The 17,980-nt window shown below is 49.8% G+C and overlaps 1 protein-coding gene and 1 long non-coding RNA gene across 2 annotated transcripts in view; both read right to left on the bottom strand.

The window, feature by feature from the left end:
- Positions 1–2,028: 2,028 nt before the first annotated feature.
- SH3GL3 (SH3 domain containing GRB2 like 3, endophilin A3) overlaps positions 2,029–17,980 on the bottom strand; it is a 138,975-nt gene continuing 123,023 nt past the window's right edge. The window contains exon 10 of the mRNA XM_039858482.1: positions 2,029–2,423. Within this exon, the coding sequence (XP_039714416.1) occupies positions 2,218–2,423 (206 nt within the window). The 3' untranslated portion in view covers positions 2,029–2,217. The remainder of the gene's footprint in view (positions 2,424–17,980) is intronic.
- LOC120599402 (uncharacterized) lies at positions 11,797–17,971 on the bottom strand. Its single transcript, XR_005651897.1, has 3 exons — positions 17,954–17,971; positions 17,366–17,475; positions 11,797–13,412 (listed from the first exon to the last, which is right to left on the bottom strand). It is a non-coding gene; the product is annotated as an uncharacterized LOC120599402 (long non-coding RNA).

Genomic DNA, 17,980 nt, shown 5'->3' with positions numbered 1-17,980 from the left:
GGCATGGGGGAGGGACACGTGACAAGTGTGAAAGGAGAGAGAGGAACCAATACAGGTGTGTGTCACTGTCCCTCCCAGGGCGAGAGAGGGAGCAGGTAACGTGGATTCTTGCCTGCCCGCATCCATGCGGTAAGCCCGCCGGACCGACGAGGGGAGGGTCTGCGTACTGCGGGGCTCGGCCAGCGGGCCCTCTGGCTGTCATCTGAAGCTACTTACTCCGACGTGGCTCCGACAACGCAGGTGAGGGAGGGATCGGGGGGCTCATCTGTTCTTCCCCTTGTCTAAAGCCTCAGTGTCTTTGTGACTCGGGAAGGAGAGAGGGGTGCCTTTTATTGGAGCCTCACAGGCTCCCACAGTCAGTGCTTGCCTGGTTCATCCCCCGATACGACCCTCTCTGCTCATCTGAGCACTGTCCTCATTCCCGGCTGCACCTTAGAATTACGAAGGCCCAGGCCTAACCCCAGTCCTTGACGACGGAGGGGTGAGGGCCAGATATATACTTTCTAAGTCGTCCAGAGTTTAACGCACAGCAAGAGCTGAGAACCTCTTAGCTAAACCATCGAAACCGGACTGTACACCGTATCAGCTCTGCTCTAGGCCCTCGCACAGCCTGATCCCCGAGACTGAGATATGTGAGATGCAGTCTCTCTTTCCCCAACGAAACAGAAGCCCTTTTTCTTTCTGGCTCATGATAAAGCCCGCCACATCGCTACAGAGAAAGCTGCCATCGGAATCTCCTACACTGACAGACACAGCAGAGGGAATGTCCGTGCAGAAAAGTCACGTTATCGCAGGGTCCACCTGCCTCGGACCTGGATGGAAAACTCAATGCTTATCAGCCCAGGGGAGAAGTACCCCAATGGTGGACAGGCCCAACGGACGACACGCAATAGAGGGAGTAAAACCTATCGGACTCGTGCCATGTCTGGACAGCTGAACGCTGGCCAGTCTCAAGTGAGCCTTAACAGAAACTACAGACAGTGGTCACAGAGGAAATCCGAGGGCCCACACTCGGACGTGCAAGGACGCATGCCCTGGCCGCACCCTGAGCCTCCCCCGAATGCCCCCACCCGCCCCGTCCTCAGAGCTCCCACACGGACAGGCCGGATGCTGGCATTTGAAGAGAACCGATCAGAACCAGCTGAGAAGTGAGACAAGAGAGGAGAAATAGGGAAACCAAAGCACCACCTTATTCCCGGGGAAGGTGAGACTGGAAAACGTAGCTCAGATCTCGGGGCCAGAGGCCACCTCACCGAGAACCCCATAACCAGATGGACTTACCCGCCCAGTCGCAGAAGGCCCCGGATTACCCAGGGCCTCGCCCACAGGGCAGGGTCTGTAGCTCTGAGCAGGAGGCAGGGCGGGGGCCACTGGGAACTTGCACGCTCTGCAGACAGGCCGAGTCCTGAGGGGAAGGGGAGAGGAAGGCACTGGTCGGCATGCAGGCCTCCCTCTACACTCAGGGATCCGAGTGTCATTTGTGCCCCAGGGTGGAGATCGAAGGAAGCTCGAGTTAGGCTCTTTCATAAATAAACTTGAGAGTGCAAGGAAGGCTTTTCCATCCCCGAACTGGAAGGAGGGGGTGCCGTGTTTGAGTCGGGCTGAAAGGGAGGCCCTCTCCGGCGGGCTGACTGGTCCGGAGCAAACCTCAAAGTGCCCGTGCCGTGACCCCGTGGTCGGCCCCGGGCGCAGGAGTCTGTGGCCGGAAGAGCGTGCCTAAAAATCAGCGTAACGTTCAGAATCACCGAGGCCTTTTGCCAACACAGTGTGTCGTGTTTATTGGGCTATTCACAGGTCGGCTAAAACACGAGGGGAAAAGACCAGATGCCACATCGGTCGTGTCCAGAAACAAAGCACTTAGCATTTCTCTGTTTTGAACGTCGCGTTCATTCCGTTGCAGCCGGGGAGTGTGGGCGATGGGCTGACTTGCCTGCAGAGGGTACAGCATCCTTTTAAGCGACAAGAAGAGCACTCATTAATTTAACCCATGACCTTTAGAACAATCGGCAGAAAAGAAAACTCTTTTCATGTAGCTACGACAAGAAAATCATTTATACAAATCAAACCGATATAAAATACATTATAAAGGGAACACGGCGTACAAAGGTCACGGAGCTGGTCACAGAGCAAGGATGTCACAGACCACCACGCGGAGAGAACACGGGCGTGAATTCATTTCAGTTAGGAAAGTCTGTCCGGAGCGTGCGAGGTACACGTTTACCGAGGTAAAGGCACGATCACGTCAACGTAGTTAATGGGGAAGAATCCGGACTCCCCACGCAGAGTCCCTTCGTACCAGTTTTCGTCTATCTGATTGGTGAGCGTAATGATGTCCCCTTCTTTAAATCCTAGCTCCCCTTGGTTTTCCGGCTCAAAGTCATAGAGGCCGCGGCAGCAGGGCTGGTCCCGGGGAACCTCAGGACCTGTCCACGTCACACAGAGACAGAAGGCACAAGTTAACATGACGGATTACCCATGGAGAACCAGAAGGGTGCAGAGAGCTGGTGAGGCCACCGACGGCGGGCGCTCGGCTCCCTGGGGCTAGACGCCTGCTCTCTGCCCTCCTCGGCTCTCCCAGCTGCCCTTCGCCAGGGGACGCCCTCACTGACCTCTGGGGCCCCTTTCTCACTGGTCCTCCAAGCCAGAGATTTCTGGCCCAGCCCTTGTCCTGGGAGCAGCTGTGTAGTTCTGCCCGGAGCCCAAGGGAGACAGAATTCCAAGGCCCCACCCCTGCCCTCAGGGGGCATACAGCTCCTCGGTGGAGACCCAACAACACACGGGAAACAATGTAAAGGGCAAAGATGACATGGCGAATCACGCACACCTCAGGAACTCAGAGAAGAACATACAAAGGCCTGGGTGGCCGGGGACATCTCCCCAGAGCCGGCGACCAGGAGCTTGACTATTTACCGAGCTCCACCTGACGCCCTAGGGTTACTGTACTGACCCAGACATTCTCCAAATAACATTTTTTTAATAATTATGTTTTTTAATCTCCAAACCAAAACATGGTAATAGTATAAAAAAATAAATAAAGACATGTAGGCAAAATTGAGAAAAGCCAACTGTAACCCACTAACCCAGAGATAACCAATGTCAACGTAACATTTGGCCTAGAAGTTTCCAGATATCTTTAGGAATGTATTTGTGTATGTATTTACGTAACGTCGTTTTCATAAAAGAATTTTCCTACGTACCTCATAGTGAATATCTTTCCAGATTACTTGTAATTACTGACCAGTCGTCACCTGTATTATGGTAACACGATTTCCTTAACCCATTTATTGTTGGATATTTAGGAGCTGGCTCCCCTGCCTCCCTCCCTCCCTCCCTCCCTCCCTCTCCCTCTCTCTCTCCCTTTCTTGATTACTTCCTTTTGTTTTCTCTTGGCTTCCATAGATAACTCCGAAAAAGATCCTAATACGTGTGCATTTTCAAATACGTACAATGACTTCCTGCGGGTAAACTAGAAGGGAATTCTGCTGTTCAGGGAACATCATTTTTCCCCAAGACTTTCCACGTTTAATATCAGTTTATTGTTCGATCATTATCTTAAAAGTTTTGGGAACCCCTGTTCATACTGTAAATATGAACCCCAGATCTGCCATGTCCGATATGAGCATGAGCCCCAGCTTATCATCTGGTTTTTTTCATCGTTTCATCTTTGGAGTGTGCGCCGGGCTTGGGGCAGTGAAGGGACTTCTGTTTGGGCACAAACAGAAATTTCAAACAACAGAAGCAGACAAACAAATCGAACGTTCTGTCCATGGTTTCTCTTCCACATTTATACATAAATACTCAATTAAATTTATCCCGATATTTTATTTTTTAATTTAATTCTTTTCAAATGAGAGTTTTTCTTTTAATTCTTGTGGATCTGGGTAAATAAAGGGATTATTTGTTTTGAATAATGTTTCAGCAGTCATTGCCACTCAATGGATTAAATAACTCATTCTTTCTCCACTGATTTCAAATACTTTTGTCTTTTTAATAGATTTGATTATCATGCATGCTCGGATCTATTTTAGGGTTTTTCTATTTTGTTCCACTGATCCGTTTCAATAACTGTACCACATCTTTTAAAATACCGTAGCTTTAAAATAAATGTTAGCAACTGGTCAAGTAAGTTCATTATTACTCTTTTTCGAAATTTCCTATTCTCAGAAAATCTTTCAACCAGGTAAACTTAAGTATCTATGTATTGAGTTTCCCCCCAACAAAACTCCCATTTCGATTTTAACTGGATCATATTTCTTAATAATAATGATAATCTTAATTTTATAGAATTTTTTTAAAAATCAACGACCACTGCATGCTCTGAAGAAACCACACTGATTTACGCATTATACTTTTTATCCTCCGGCTAGACCCAATTTGTCTGGGCCTGTATTTAACAATGAAATTACGTCCTTTTTATTTCTGGTCTGGTTTTGAGTCAGAACGTGTTAGCTTTATAAGACAAACTCCTTTCTATTTTCTAAAATAGTCAAACTTGAAGATGTGGAAACAAACGTTTGCCCCACGTCATCTAGGCCTATGGATTTCCGAACGCCGAATGCTTCCTAGGCTATGACAGCAATTTAGTATGTGCGGGAAGACGTGGTCCCCCCCACTCCAGCTCGCCACAGCCACAGCCCCCGAAGGGGCCACATGGCCCGTGGTGCCCAGCCACAGGAGTCTGGGGGAGACCGCTCCCAGCACGCAGTCGGTGCTAGCAGGGTATCCGGCAGCCCCCCACAAACCCTCCTCTTTCTGAAGAAGGGGCAACAGTTATTCCAAGAGGTCACAACAGCCTGACCCCAGCGCCCAGGGGAAGCCAAAATGACACACCAGGCTGTGACCTGCCCTCTTGATGTCACCTCCCATGTGATCTAGGGCACTGTCAAGGGTTGCCAAGACACTGTCACATGACTACAGGGCTAAGTGTGTGTGCTTCCACATCTACACCACAAGCCACCTGCCTCGACTACACGGCAGACTTGCACGCATCTCGGCCACCACCACCATGTGCTTTCCCTGCACACGGAAAAGACACACTACTCACTTCTCACTCTGTCTACTCCGAGCAAGGCACCACAGCTACACGATCGCCCCATCGGCTCATGGACCTAAAACATGTCGTCTCTCTCCAGACCACTGAGCGGAGAGGCCCCTGGGCCAGCAATCCCGGACTCGGGCAAGGCTGCAGCACCTGGCTGTCCGGTCACCTCTGAGCAGCCCCAGCACCGAGCACCGCTGTCACCAGCATAGGTGCTGGGGCAGTCCACACCTACCAGAGCACAATGCCTGTCCTGGGTCACGCATGCAGCAGGATGACATTCTGAAACATCATCCAATGCATCTGTCACGCGAGGCCATTTCTGCTCTCTGGGGCCCTGAACCCAAATAGCTGTGGCCTCCTTGATGTTAGGGAGAGACTGGAACCTGCCCTTGAACAAAGCAGGCAGTGTTTAGTTTTTCGGTTCCAAAATAATGCCATTTCAGTTGTAAAATGGTGTGAAAGCCAAGGCTTTCTGGCTTTTGTGCCAGAGCCAGATAGGCTTTTATGAGATTTGAGAGAAAGAGAGAGACAGAGAAAGAGAGAGAGACAGAGAGAGACAGAGAAAGAGGGAGAGAGAGAGAGAGACAGAGACAGAGAGAGACAGAGAGACAGAGATGCTACTTCTGGGTCCCAGGAACCAGAGCTTGAAGAACTCAGGGCACAGAACTTTTATCACAAGCTGTGGAGAGGGAAGGGCTGCTTCCTGCCACCCAAAGAAGAGACACAAGCCCTTCCTGGGTTTGGGGAAGGGGCCAGAGAGGGAAGGAGGTGGGCAAGAAGGTCGAAACACTCCCTGGATTCCACCCTGGGGTACAGGGGTCTGAGGTCCTGCTTCACCCTGGAACTCTGGGAGGAGGCAGGCTCCCCGGTGCCCCAGACCAGCGTGGCGGGCTGAGCGCAGTGGAGGTGGTGGGCAGCGTCAGCACACAGAGAGGGGTCCTGGCTCCCCGTGAACTGTACATGGATTTCCCCAAGTCCCAGCAGGAAGCGTGGAAGTGCTGCCGGGCAGCTGGACCAGTGATGGCCGGGGTGGGCTCGACATGCAGACTTCGGGCAATCCGGGGGGCAGAGGGGACAAGCTACCTCAGCAGGGGAGGCAGTTAAGACCGAGACAGGCCTCCTCGCCTGCCACCATGGCGTCCTGCAAACTGCCCACCGCACCTGAGCAACACCTTGGGGAGGAGAAGCAGGAAGGAGAGAGCCTCTGAGGAGACGCGGCAGCCCCAACCGATGAGGACTTTCAACCGAACGGGCTGGGTTTGAACCCTGGATGGACAGAGTCGTAAATGGACAGGCCACGCTTCCCACTGCAAGAGACTGAGTTACCTTGAAATGGCGAGATTACATTTTTTCCACCATTAGAAGAAATGGAAAAAAGATTAATTTTTTTTTTTCCTTTTTGGCCAACTGCAGAGATGGAAAAATGATTAAGTTGTTTCCGCCGTGGGTCTGAGTGGAGGCTCGAATGCAAGTTCTGTTCAGTTAAAGAGAGATGACGTCTCTGCCCATCTAAGGGACTGACATGAGTCAGCGTCACCTCGGACCGAGCCCCAGAGCCCCGGCAGAGCCGGCCACAGTCCTCTGCGGGATCTTTCAAACCGGACTGGGCACCGACGCGTGCACGGCGCCTCGACGCCCGGCGTCCCACGGCCGAAGCCAGTTCCTCTGCCGCTCCCTTCCCGTAAAAGGACGCAGGTGCCACGCAGGGGACCATCTCGGCCTCCGTGCCGCCTCGTGTTCACGGCTGGCACCTGAAACGCCCGGGAACGGCCACACGCCGCCGGCCGGCCGACAGCAGCCAGAACCCCAGCCCCGGGCTGTGCAGCCTGGCCGGGAAGGGGGGACCCACGTTCACTTTCTCTCCCTCCTGGGACCAGGCCTGACGCGACGTGAGAGCGGGTGGGGGAAACACCGTCTTCCACGGTTCCGCAGGGCAGAGGGAGCGCCCCTGGCACCTGTTCATTATCCAAGCCCAGTTCCGCACCACTGAAGGTGGCCGGTCAGTCCGTGCGGGTCGGGGAGTCACGTTCTCCCTAAAACACACGTCCCTTCCCTCTCGGCAACCCCACGGTCCGGCTTCTAACGACATTGGGTCCCTCTGATTTTCTTTAAGACGTTTCTTTTATTTTCCAGTTACAGTCGACTTACTCCACCATCCTGACCGGAAATCAGGTTCCCTCTTATTTTAATGGCAGAAACATCCTTCCCCCACCCCACCTTTTCATTCCCCCAGGTCCCTGCCATAAAGCGACAGCCCTCCCCACCCCTACCCTCAGCCCCGGTCAGTATGGGAATGAAATCATCACCCCAGGCTCCAGCGTCTGCCACGAGCACCGATCTAAGTGCCTCAGAGATACGGGTGGGTTTGATTCTCAGCGCGGCCCTCGATCCAGAGCCAGCCTTTCCTCCAGTCTGATGGACGGAGACCGAAGCACGTGGAGCCTCGACGGAACGACAGAGGCCTCCGTCCACATCAGGGGCCCGCTCTGAAAATCCCTCGCTGGTGGGTTTATCCCCACTCGACTTCTGAGCCAGCGCCGGGAGGTGGGGGGCGGGGGGTGGGGGGCGGTCGGTCAGCTGGGCTGGGAACGAGCCCGTGGGTCCTCAGCTTGGCATGCCCTGGACACTCTCAGGCCTCAGGAGGTTGTTTGAGAGCAAGTGTCCTCCATCTACGCCCTTCCTGAGCCCCGGGAAGGTCTGCCAGGTTCCTCCTCACCTTGCCAGCGACACCTGAGGGACGTCCTTTGGGAACTTACTCTCAGTCCTGCGTCCTCAGCCTGAGCGCCTGCTTCAAAATGAGCACCTCGAGGCTTCGATTAAAAATACATATATATATATAGAAAAACAGTGTCCACTCCAGGTGGCACATTAGACACCAGAGAGGAGCCCGCGTCTGCTGGGCCTGGCATCTCTGCGGCCTGGCCTTCTCGTGGGCTGTCTGTCTGCCTCTCCTCCTCCCTCTCTCTCGGCCCCACAGCCGGATCTGGGAGTCTGTTCTCGAGGGCTGCCTTTCCGCCTCTGACTCGGCGGGGGAGATGGAGATGGACACAGTGGTCCGGGCGAGGAAAGCCTCCTCTCTGGAGCACTAAGCTTCACGGCTCACTGTGTCCTGCTGTTCCTGAACTTGGGCTATGTTCAGACCACCGTAAGAGCCCACTGCTCTTTCGGCCCAGTTGGCCCTGATTCTAGGGGATCTCACCGCCTAGAAGCAATCGGGCAGGGCGCCCCCACTGAAATGCAAACTAGACGCCCCCCCACACACACACGCATACCGATTTTTTTTGGGGGGGCAGGGAGGAAGGTGGGAGAGAAGATACTTGTACAACCTGTCAGCACGAGTCCCTGTCAGGGTACGAGGTACGGCATCCCCCGGAAGCTACTGACCTGCAGAGGGCTCTGTGCCTTTTAGTAAATGCCCCAGACTGCTGTACCTTTTTGGGTGTCTGTTCCTGCTTTTTATAGTGTTTCTCTTGCCTCCCTTGCGGTCGGGCTGCGACCTGTCCCTTTTTCCTGCTGTCACGGGCCTTCCCGAAGAGTCCCTCCTAATCTGCTGCCTCCAGTCGGCTGTAGGCTGGGAAACCAGATAACCAGTTACGTGACATCGCAGCACGGGGCGGTGGGTCCTCACCCTGCAGCAGGTACCACCGCACCCCGCTCCTCTAGGCTACACGAGCCGACCTCACCCCCGGAACAGCCCCGCGAGGTCGGCTGACGGTTCCCACGCCCAGAGGTGTGGAGCCAGGCCGTGGGCCGCCCTCCGACGCCAAAGCCTCCTTCACGGGAAGGCCTGCGGGTGACGCTGTCTCGGCTCACTTCCTGGTCTGAAGTCAGGAAGTTCGGGGACATGTCTTCGTTACCGATGCCACCCAGGGGCCCGCCAGGGGGCAGAGAGGAAGGTGCCCGATGACAGGTGGGACGGTGGCCCGACCAGGAACGGGACCCAGGTCCCCTTTGGGAGGCTCTGTGCCACCACCGTTGCCCTGCCATGGGGCTGTCCCCTCACCACCTGACAGAGGTGGGGCAGGAAAACCGACCAGGACCACCCTGTTTACCTCCGGTGCGTGGGACTCACTCTCCAGCACTCACTGAGTGGCGGCCGGGGCCAGGCCCCGAGCTCAGCCGATTCGATGCCGTGGGCCCTGAACTGGAACAAGTCTATCTGGTTCAAGTGCCCTTCCTCCAAAAGCTATCATTTCTTTTTTCCACTTTAAAACCTCAAGCTCTCATAGCGAAATTTTGAAGCTAACACGTTCCCTCTAGGGATCCAGAAATGGCATCGGTGTGTAATTCTGATAAATACCACAAAAACCATTTTGTTCAACATCTCTAAAGCAGTATTTTGTCTGCTGGTAAGAACATATTGGAGAGAAACTTCTGCTCCTTGGGTTCTGGCTCTGGACTGGGTCACCTCTGAGCCCTGATTTCCATATCTGCAAAATGTAAGTACTCATCGATGGTTACTGCAGGCTGTGGACCGAATGTTTGTGTCGCCCCAAAACTCATATGTCGAAGTACCATCCCTAATGCGATGGCATTTAGAGGTGGAGCTTCTGGGACGTGACTGGGTCACGAGGGTGGAGCCATCACACGTCAGAAAGTGACACCACGTGAGGACCAGGGAGAAGACAGCCATCTGCTAACCAGGAAGTGGGCCCTCACATGACACTGAGTCTACTGGCACCTTGATCTTGAACTCGCCAGCCTTCAAAGCTGTGAGAACTAAATGTCTGTCGTTATGCCATGTAGGTCTATTCCATGGCAGCAGCCTAAGCTGGCTGAGACGGTTAAATCACAAACTACTAAGAACCCTCTACTTATTCATAGATGTGACTTACTGAAATTACTTGTCAACTGAACGCGCGCTTAATCGTCACAATCAATCATGTTTTAACCTTGATGCCAATCTTCCACGGCTTACACAGGTTACAGGAGACAGGCTGAACCCGTCTCGAAGCTCGGTGCCCTTCACTGCCCAAAGCCCTGACTCACACACAGCAAGGCCACCCTTATGCCACTGACAGGCTCTGCGACTCTGAGCGAAATGACATATAATGACACTGATTTTGCCACAGGCTAACTGTGATAAATAAGAGCGTCTCATCAACAAGACAATGACATAACATCGAATGAAACGTGATTCGAGGACCTTCTGTACTGACGTGGCTTCTGCAGATGCATCAGAAGCCGGGTCCATTTATTGGTCTTGGCAGGTGACCCCTCTACCACACCAGGTCCAGGGCTTGTGGGACGCCTCTGTCACTCTGAGTTCAGGAAAAAGGGGGAAGACAGATGGCGCCCTTAATGAGAGGTGACTTCGCGGCCACTGGCAGAGGATCACGGTGTTTAGTCTGCCTGCTCCTTGCTTTGCACAGTGTGACTTTAGTGACCGATATTTAAACATAAGGAGACTGCACCTAAATATATGGTTTCTGGCTTTTCTTGAAAAATGTGAAAAGCTGCTCTCCTGGGCCTACGTTCTCGGCAAGCAGCAGCCGTGGTGACTCCGGCTGTCACCTCCAGACAGGGAGGTGTTCTCTACTTGGCTGCAGACCTGCCTCTCCCTGGCGCCCACCCGACTTGGAGGTCTGGTGTCAGCCATTTGTCACTGGCCTTGCTCTGCGTTCTTACACCTCCCTCTGTCATTCCCCAAATCTGGCATTCGAGGTTGCACCTGAGCCACACCCACCGGAGAACTCCGAGGGTGTCACTCGTGTGAATTCTAAGGTAAAGTTCTCCACCGCTGTGTACATGGCTGCCCTGTTTGTAAGCGCTAGAAACAGCGAGCTTCTATGCTATTTTCTTAAACGTACATATATATATATATATATATATATATATATATATATATATAGTCTCGATGTCAGATATTAAACATATTTAAAATCATATTGTCAGATGCTGCATATTTAAAAATCTTCATATATACCCTACAATGATATATTTGGTCATATAATAGTTTAATATTTAGAGGATGGTATTTTAAATTTTAGCTTAAAGACCAAATATATCATTGTAGGGTATATATGAAGATTTTTAAATATGCAGCATCTGAGACAATATGATTATCAGCATTTCAGCCAAGTAGTGTTAAAATCCCCACAGCTAAGTTAGAAGTTACATCTTACAGGCTTTTCAAAAAAGGACTTGTCAAGGCCTTTGACTCGACTATTTAGAAGTACAGAAAACCTTGCAGCAAGAAAAACCTGTCTCTAAAGCATCCTTTGGATTGAAAAACGAGAAAAGGCCTCTCTTCGCCTTTCCCACATCGATGGCTCCCGGTAAACAATCATCATCATCGTTCACATGTTATTTCTTAAAATATGTTTTAAAATATGGAAAATAGAGAATGTTCAGGCGATCCACTTTCGAATTTCTGAGGATGCTCACAAGAGCTGGAAAAGAACCCTGAACTGTATTCAGACTGATCAGTGCATTCAGGGACACGTTCGAATCGGTCCAGAGATGTTAGGAAATTTACCCAAAGTCACACAGCTCGTCAGTGTCAGAATTTGAACTACATTGCAGGACTCCCATTTCCCTGATATTTCTCTGGTCGGTAGCTGACTCTGAACCAGTACTGATAACACACAGAAACGTACAGGGGGCAGGGATGGCAGGGGGGAAAAAAAAAACAGTGGGGAGAGAAAAAGAAAAAAGTGAGAAGCAGTCTCCTGACCGAGCAATCACCATTGCCACAGCTCTGAGAAATTTTAATTGCCTCCGGAAATTCAGGTTAAAAAAAAAATGCACGTATGTCTATTTGCAAAGTGCTTGTCCCTTTTAATTTTCAAACTTCACACTTTACTTTTGAATACCTGTTTATTTTCTCTGTAATCCTAGAGACTGGGCTCCAGCGAGGGGAATGACTTAGGCTCTAGACTTTATTTCTGAGCCCCCTTAGAAGTATCGAGAAACTTATAAACGTCTCCTTTATACCTAAAGGGAGCTAGAATGTCTTTCTATGAGCCATTGGAGAGATTTATTTTGCCTCGCTCCGAAACGCCTGGAGCATACGTTGGGGACCCCCCTCCCCCATTCGTTCCCTAACCTCAGCCTTTCACGTTTTTAAAGCCGATCCCAGTTTGGAGCATATTAACCCTTAGGTGTGATTACATAAAGTGGTACCCTCTTTGAGAACTTCAGTGAGAAAAAAAATAATAATCTTCATGCGTCCTTGAGCGGATATAAATTGGCAACTATACCTTGCCCTCTAGTCTTTAAATTTATAATTCGCTAAGTGACAACTTGAGGGCCTGATAAAAATGACCCGGGGCAGGGAAGACACTTAAGCATAAAGCACCAGTTCCTTGTACTAGTTTCTGAAAAACCAGTGGTTTTCTGGGAACTATCCCGGCACACTATTCGGTTCAAGGACTTTTCCTGGCCTCCTTCTCTCCTTGAGGGACACAGGGCCAGCGTGCGCTCATGGAGCGTCACGACCCCACACTCGCGGGCTTGGACAGGCGGCGGTTTCTCCTCGCCAGGGCCCGAACTTGGACTTCGTCTGCAATCCATCATGTCGAGATGTGATTTCCACTCCCCAGCCCTTTCTCCACTTTTGGCTCATTCCGTTCATTCTCTGAAGTACCTGGAAATGTATTATCAGAAGGTTCCATCTCGGCCCCACGATGCCTTCTGCCTGATTGACCTGCGTCCTGTCATCCACCCCTCCCCCGCGCTTGCTTTTTTTTTTTTTTTTCCTTTAGAAAGAAGAAACGGTGAAGAAAATGTTCTTGGAATTCATTTCTGGCAGAGTGCTACGAGCTTTGCTTTAAATTGTTAGTGAAATGCTTGACATTTTTCCTTCACTTTATAAACATTATGTGCAAATCATTCACAATCCTAATGGAAAGTAATTTCCCATTAATGCGGGCCATAAAATGCCGTTTTCTTTTGAAACCGTGCCTTCGAAACAAACAGTCCAGGACCCCTTTACACTCACAAATTCCACCCACAAATCAAGGGAGCCCGAGGCCGAGCGTTAGGATTGGGGACTGAAGTTTCCGCCAAGGGCGATGTCGGAGAGGCAGCCGAGAAAACAGGAGGGACAGGCCACTGTCAAACGGTGGCTGACGGTGGCTGACGGTGGCTGACGGTAGAGTGTGCGGCAGTGGAGAGCTCGTTATTGGGCACGGAGCCTTCCTAAAAGCCATCCTCTGCACATCTGTGATCTCTGGCTGACCATCGCCCTTCTAACAACTTAATCTGCCCAGCGACTGAGCTCCTGGCCAAGAAGGACGGGACGAAGCACTGACACGCACAGTCTGGATGAGGAAGCCAAAGAACTCACTGTATTATCAGGGTTTTCTTCTCCCGAGTCTGATGCATAAAACAGACTCCTTTTGCAAACCCCTTGCTGGCCGTGGATTCCCTGTGATCGAGAATGTTAGAAATAAATTTACTCCAGAGGCCCTTGAACATTTTATAAGTTCCTCTAGTATTCCTTCTGAATGGTACGACATGAAATATCAATGAGGTAAAGTGCCAGGCTCTGCTACTTACTGGCTCTGTGACCTTGAGAAACATCTCGAGCTCTCTGAGCCTCCGCTTCCTGTTAAAATGGGAAGGATAACGGTACTGGAAATGTGTATGGAGCAGTCAGTACACGACCTGAACCGCAGTGAGAATCAACAACTGTGACTGCTATATTGTCATGCTATGATTTTTCACCGTCTTATTTTATAGTCTCATCACTTTCTTGCAACATCCGTACAAGAATGGAATGAGTTATGGATATAAAGCATCAAATAATAATGCCTGGCATATTTTCGGCTACTCAAATGCTACACCCTTGTGCCCTCAAGTGGTGCTTTGGTTTAAATGCTTGGTCGTTTTCATAGAGTACAGCACTCTCCACATTGCCTGAGGTCAGATTTAGTGTACCCCGAGTAAGGACAGACACCTTCGTCAAAGAAAAGCTGAGCTCTTCACAGCAGGGGAAAGCATGGTGTCTTAGGGGCCTGACCTGAAGTCCTGTCTCCAAGACGCCCCCACACATACTTGGATGCGGGCTGGAGGGCAGAGAAGGTGGGTAGGGACGGAGCCCTGGGTCCCGGGATCTGCTACTTCTGTTTCATTCAGATACAACATACTGGGGGAGAGGGAGCCTGGAGCTGGACTCATTTTCAAAGTTTTTAGTTAGTTAGTTAGCTTATATCAGGTGCTTTCTAAACTGAAATTTGGAAGTGGCTTACGATAGTATTAAGAATAAACTTTTTCCAGGCCAGAAACAGAAAAGCCATAAAAAGTAGCAAGACAATATATTTTCATCCAAATAAGAGAACTTTTGAAAGAGAGGGACACTATCAAAAAATGACCAGAGCGACAGACACACACTGGGGCTGTCCCAAGCAAACAGGGCTGCAGGTCACCCTCGTCAAAGGGGAAGGGGACACGCACGGCAGCCGCAGTCACTTGAAGGGTCGCCGTGCCTGAACATCACGCCTGGTACTGAGCTCCCTGGGGCTGGGAGAAGCGAAGCCTATAATGGGGTCCGCACTGTCCTTAAAGGACGTACGCCTGTTCTTCAGGAGCCATCGATGTTCCCATGACGAAACACATTTTTCTGCTCAGTCAGGTATTCTTATTGAAATGCAATTTAAAGGACACCTTGAAAGAAGAAAAATACCGCCCACAACCCTACCAGCTCCACGCCCAGCTCTGTGTTTACAAAGCTGTGACCACAGTTTGCTTACAACTTTGTATCTTCCTCCTCTACTTACCACCAGCAGACCACCAACGTAACTACATAACTTCCACATTAATAAGTTTGAAAAGCTACATAATATTCCATCTGATAGACCTTTACCTACTTAACCACTACCCTAACGATTGGCAAATATATATAAATAAATATTGGGCGTGAGGTTTCCCCCCCTATAACTTTGTGTTTTTCTGGATATAGGGCTACAACAGACAGAGGATTTTACACTTTGCTTAAATTATTTCCTTCTCCTGTATTTTCAGGAATAGATAAGACAGGATGTTAGCTACTCTTTGGTGCATCTAGCAAGTTATCGTAAGAAAGATGAGAAGTGCCCAGTGTGCAGGCAAAAACGAAAGAGAGAAAAATCAGAAATTGGGTGCCAGCACACTAGAAAAGCTAACCGCTTCTCTGTCCCCAGAGATAAGCAGGTGGCCATCCCAAACCCTTCCCGGAGACCTCTCTAAAGCAAACAAAGGCACCCATTCTGCAGTGAAGATTAAAGGCATTGCCATCCCACTCAAGTCTGTCGATTCAGGTGCCCTCAAGGAAGCCTACATAAACTGAGAGAGGTCTGAAGTGCTGTATCTAAGAAAGAGCCTGCATTACAGGTTCGAGTGACCGGACAACTCACGTCACCCAAGGATAACCAGAGACGTCAGGGGCCTGTCCACGTCTTCACCCAGAAGCAGAGGCGACTACATTGAAAGCAGCACCAGGAAGGAAAAAACGCTTTCCAAGAGACCAGCATGATCACAGTGACGGACGGTTACACGATGTTTACTTAACAAAAATGGTGATTATAAGGCAACTGGAAGGCAGAGAGAAGGAGAAGACAGAAAGCTAAGGCCTCATCTCCCACTGTAGGAATTCAGTAGATATTATCCAAAACTGGTTTTCCAGAGGCCTTAGCTTTCTGTCTTCTCCTGGGGAGGAAATGGATTAGGGCGGAGTGACGTTCTCCACGAAAAGCCTCGTAGGGCCATTTTCTTTTTAAACCTACATTTACACGTTACTCCGATCACTTTTATATTTAATTGTGGAAAAAAAAAAAATTAACGAACAGCAATCGTGTTGGAAGAAAACTCAGACCGCACAGTTTACGTGGGCAGATCCATGGACAGACAAAATAGGTGAACCTCGACGTAAGTCTCACACTCACACAGAAACGAACTCTAAGTGGCTCATAGGCTGAAATGTAAAAATGTACCAGAGTAAAATTATTGGGGGGAAAAAAAAAAACATAGGAGGAAACATTCCAGGTCTAGAGCTGGGCAAAGGATTCTGAGACTTCACGTCAACAGCATGATCTTACAAGGAAATATTGACAAACTAGACTTCATCAAAATTAAAAACCTTTGCTCTGTCAATAGCGTCAGAAGGAGACTAAAAAGAAGTTCCCGAGTGGAAGAAAATATTTGTAAACCACATCCAGGTCAAAGGACTTGTATTTAGAATATATAAAGAACGCTAAAAACTCAACAACAAATTGGGGGAAAAACTATTAATCTCCCCATGCGCAAGGAATTCTCATGAATCAATAAGACAAAGTAAACTACTCAAAGAAAATGAATCAATTATATGATCGGACCATTCATACATGAGAAAATACAAATGGCAAATTGAAATAATAGAAAAAAATGTTCAATCTCACCAGTTATCACAGAAAGGCAAAATAAGATTGCATGCCATTTTTTTTATCCATGAATGCTTGGCGAAAATTGAACTCTAATAGCATCGGTTTAGGGTGGGGAGGAGGTATTACTACATGCGTAGCAGTGTGCCCATGGCAGGGCAGTAACTTGGCAATAGATATTGATCTACTATCATTTAAAATTTGCATTCGCTCTAACTCAGCAATGTTGTTTCCAAGAAAGACTTGGCCATCAGCATATATAGGATATTTTCTAGCATATGAAGCCATTAAAATACAGTGGGATAGATAGATACGCATGGCACGGAAATAACTCCAAGAAGTAGTGATAGTTACAAATATAATCTTGTATTTGAAAAGCAGAAAATAACCTGAAACTGTGTGAATATAGCGTGTGTGTGTGTGTGTGTGTGTGTGTATGCGCACATAACTAGATGGGACAGAGAGCCCACGGCAAACTGTTAACCGTGGCCATGTCCACAGAAGGGACTGGGGTGGGGTGAGAGATCACAGGAAACTACAGTATGATTTACAGCTCCTGAATGTTGTTGTGCGCAGTTCGGTCACTTTATTCATAAATATGTCCGTCATCTAATTTAAAAAAATAACGATGCAGCAGATGCTCAACAAATGTTAATTTGAACTTTTTAAAAATGAGCAGACTATTTGGAAAGAGTGAAAACTATTTACGAAGAAAGGTCAATGGGGCACGATGGGCCTATGGGGCAGGGCGATTGGGATGGAATTCTTCCTGGTGCTGGTTTTCAAAAACTGATGTAAGTACCCCAAACCAGGAAGCAGGAAAAGGGGCATAATTAGGAGGAAAAGGGATTCGCCAAACAAACAGAAAAGAAAGTCAGGGTCTCAGTGTATTCAAGGGACGACAGGAACACGTCGTGTGAGCACAGGCTCCCAGCAGAGCCTGCCTGCAGGGAACAACACCCAGCTCAGGGAACGGCCAGCTCACCTGTTGACTTTGCTACGGAGGTGGCAGACATCCCGTTGAGCTCACTGGGACTCCTCTTCAGGGGCCGCGGCTTGTATTCGCGTCTGGGCAGGGTGGATGCTGCCGAGATCCTGCAATGCACATTGGAAGGTGAGTCAGACGCCGATGAGGCCTTGGGGACAGGTGGTGGTCACGCAGGGGATGACTTTTACACACTGATTCTTGAGGAGCCCAAAGTGATAGAGGCAACATCCCACATGCAGCTTTCAACTACAGATCTGAGAGGTGCTTTCCTCGTAAAGCCTCTGAGGCACCCAGCAAGTGCCACGGGCATCGTGGGCACTCAGCCACGTTAGCTGCCGTCTCTCCTGGCATGAAAACACAGCCGTGTGGGCTGTAGATGAACTGCCTGCCTGCAGCCTGGGTGCCTCGGAGGCCGGACACCATTTCCAGCTCTCAGAGCAATCATGAACGCGGCCTGACATCTGCAGCGGTGAAGTAAAACCACGTCTTTTTCCAGATATCGACATACTTTCTGAAGATCGTGTCACTCTTAAGGATGACTTTTTACCCCACAGCCCTGGCCTCGAATGCACCAGGCACTCTTACCGTGTCTGTAGCTTTTTCTGGAGCTCC

Source organism: Pteropus medius, unplaced genomic scaffold (genome assembly GCF_902729225.1).
Source record: "Pteropus medius unplaced genomic scaffold, Ma_sr-lr_union100, whole genome shotgun sequence".
NCBI classification, from domain to species: Eukaryota; Metazoa; Chordata; class Mammalia; order Chiroptera; family Pteropodidae; genus Pteropus; species Pteropus medius.
This window is presented reverse-complemented; position numbering and strand designations above follow the sequence as displayed.